The 417-nt window shown below is 68.1% G+C and overlaps 1 protein-coding gene across 1 annotated transcript in view; it reads left to right on the top strand.

The window, feature by feature from the left end:
* Nucleotides 1-411, top strand: part of PRKAR1B (protein kinase cAMP-dependent type I regulatory subunit beta) — an 80,758-nt gene extending 80,347 nt beyond the window's left edge. The window contains exon 11 of the mRNA XM_006765255.1: nt 1-411. This exon is cut by the window's left edge and continues 40 nt beyond it. Coding sequence (XP_006765318.1) covers nt 1-116 — 116 coding nt within the window. The 3' untranslated portion in view covers nt 117-411.
* The last annotated feature ends 6 nt before the right edge of the window (nt 412-417 follow it).

Raw genomic sequence — 417 nt, 5'->3', positions numbered from 1 at the left:
CCCTCAAGTGCGTGAAGCTGGACCGGCCCCGCTTCGAGCGCGTGCTGGGGCCCTGCTCTGAGATCCTCAAGCGCAACATCCAGCGCTACAACAGCTTCATCTCCCTCTCCGTCTGAGCCCCAGCACCCGCTTCCCGCCCGTGGCTCCTCCGTGTCCGGGGGCCAAGGGGCTGGGGCCCCAGGGGGTGGGCGCGCCCTCCCTCCGGATCCCGTGTGGAACGAAACAGTCCCCTGTGCATTTGAAGACAAGGGCAAATGGCCCCCCGACTGAGGAGCAGCCGCTGCCCCTCCCCCCGCACCCCATCTCTCCACGCTCTGTGGGCTCATCTTAGGGACTCCTCCACCCTCCTGCGTGCTCACCCCGTGGCGGGAGAACGAGGGCCCGGCCACCTCTGTGTCCAGGTCACCAGGTCGAACG

This window comes from Myotis davidii, unplaced genomic scaffold (genome assembly GCF_000327345.1).
Source record: "Myotis davidii unplaced genomic scaffold, ASM32734v1 scaffold1320, whole genome shotgun sequence".
Lineage (NCBI taxonomy): Eukaryota > Metazoa > Chordata > Mammalia > Chiroptera > Vespertilionidae > Myotis > Myotis davidii.
The sequence above is the reverse complement of the archived record's forward strand: the minus strand, read 5'-3'. Positions and strand labels throughout refer to the sequence as shown.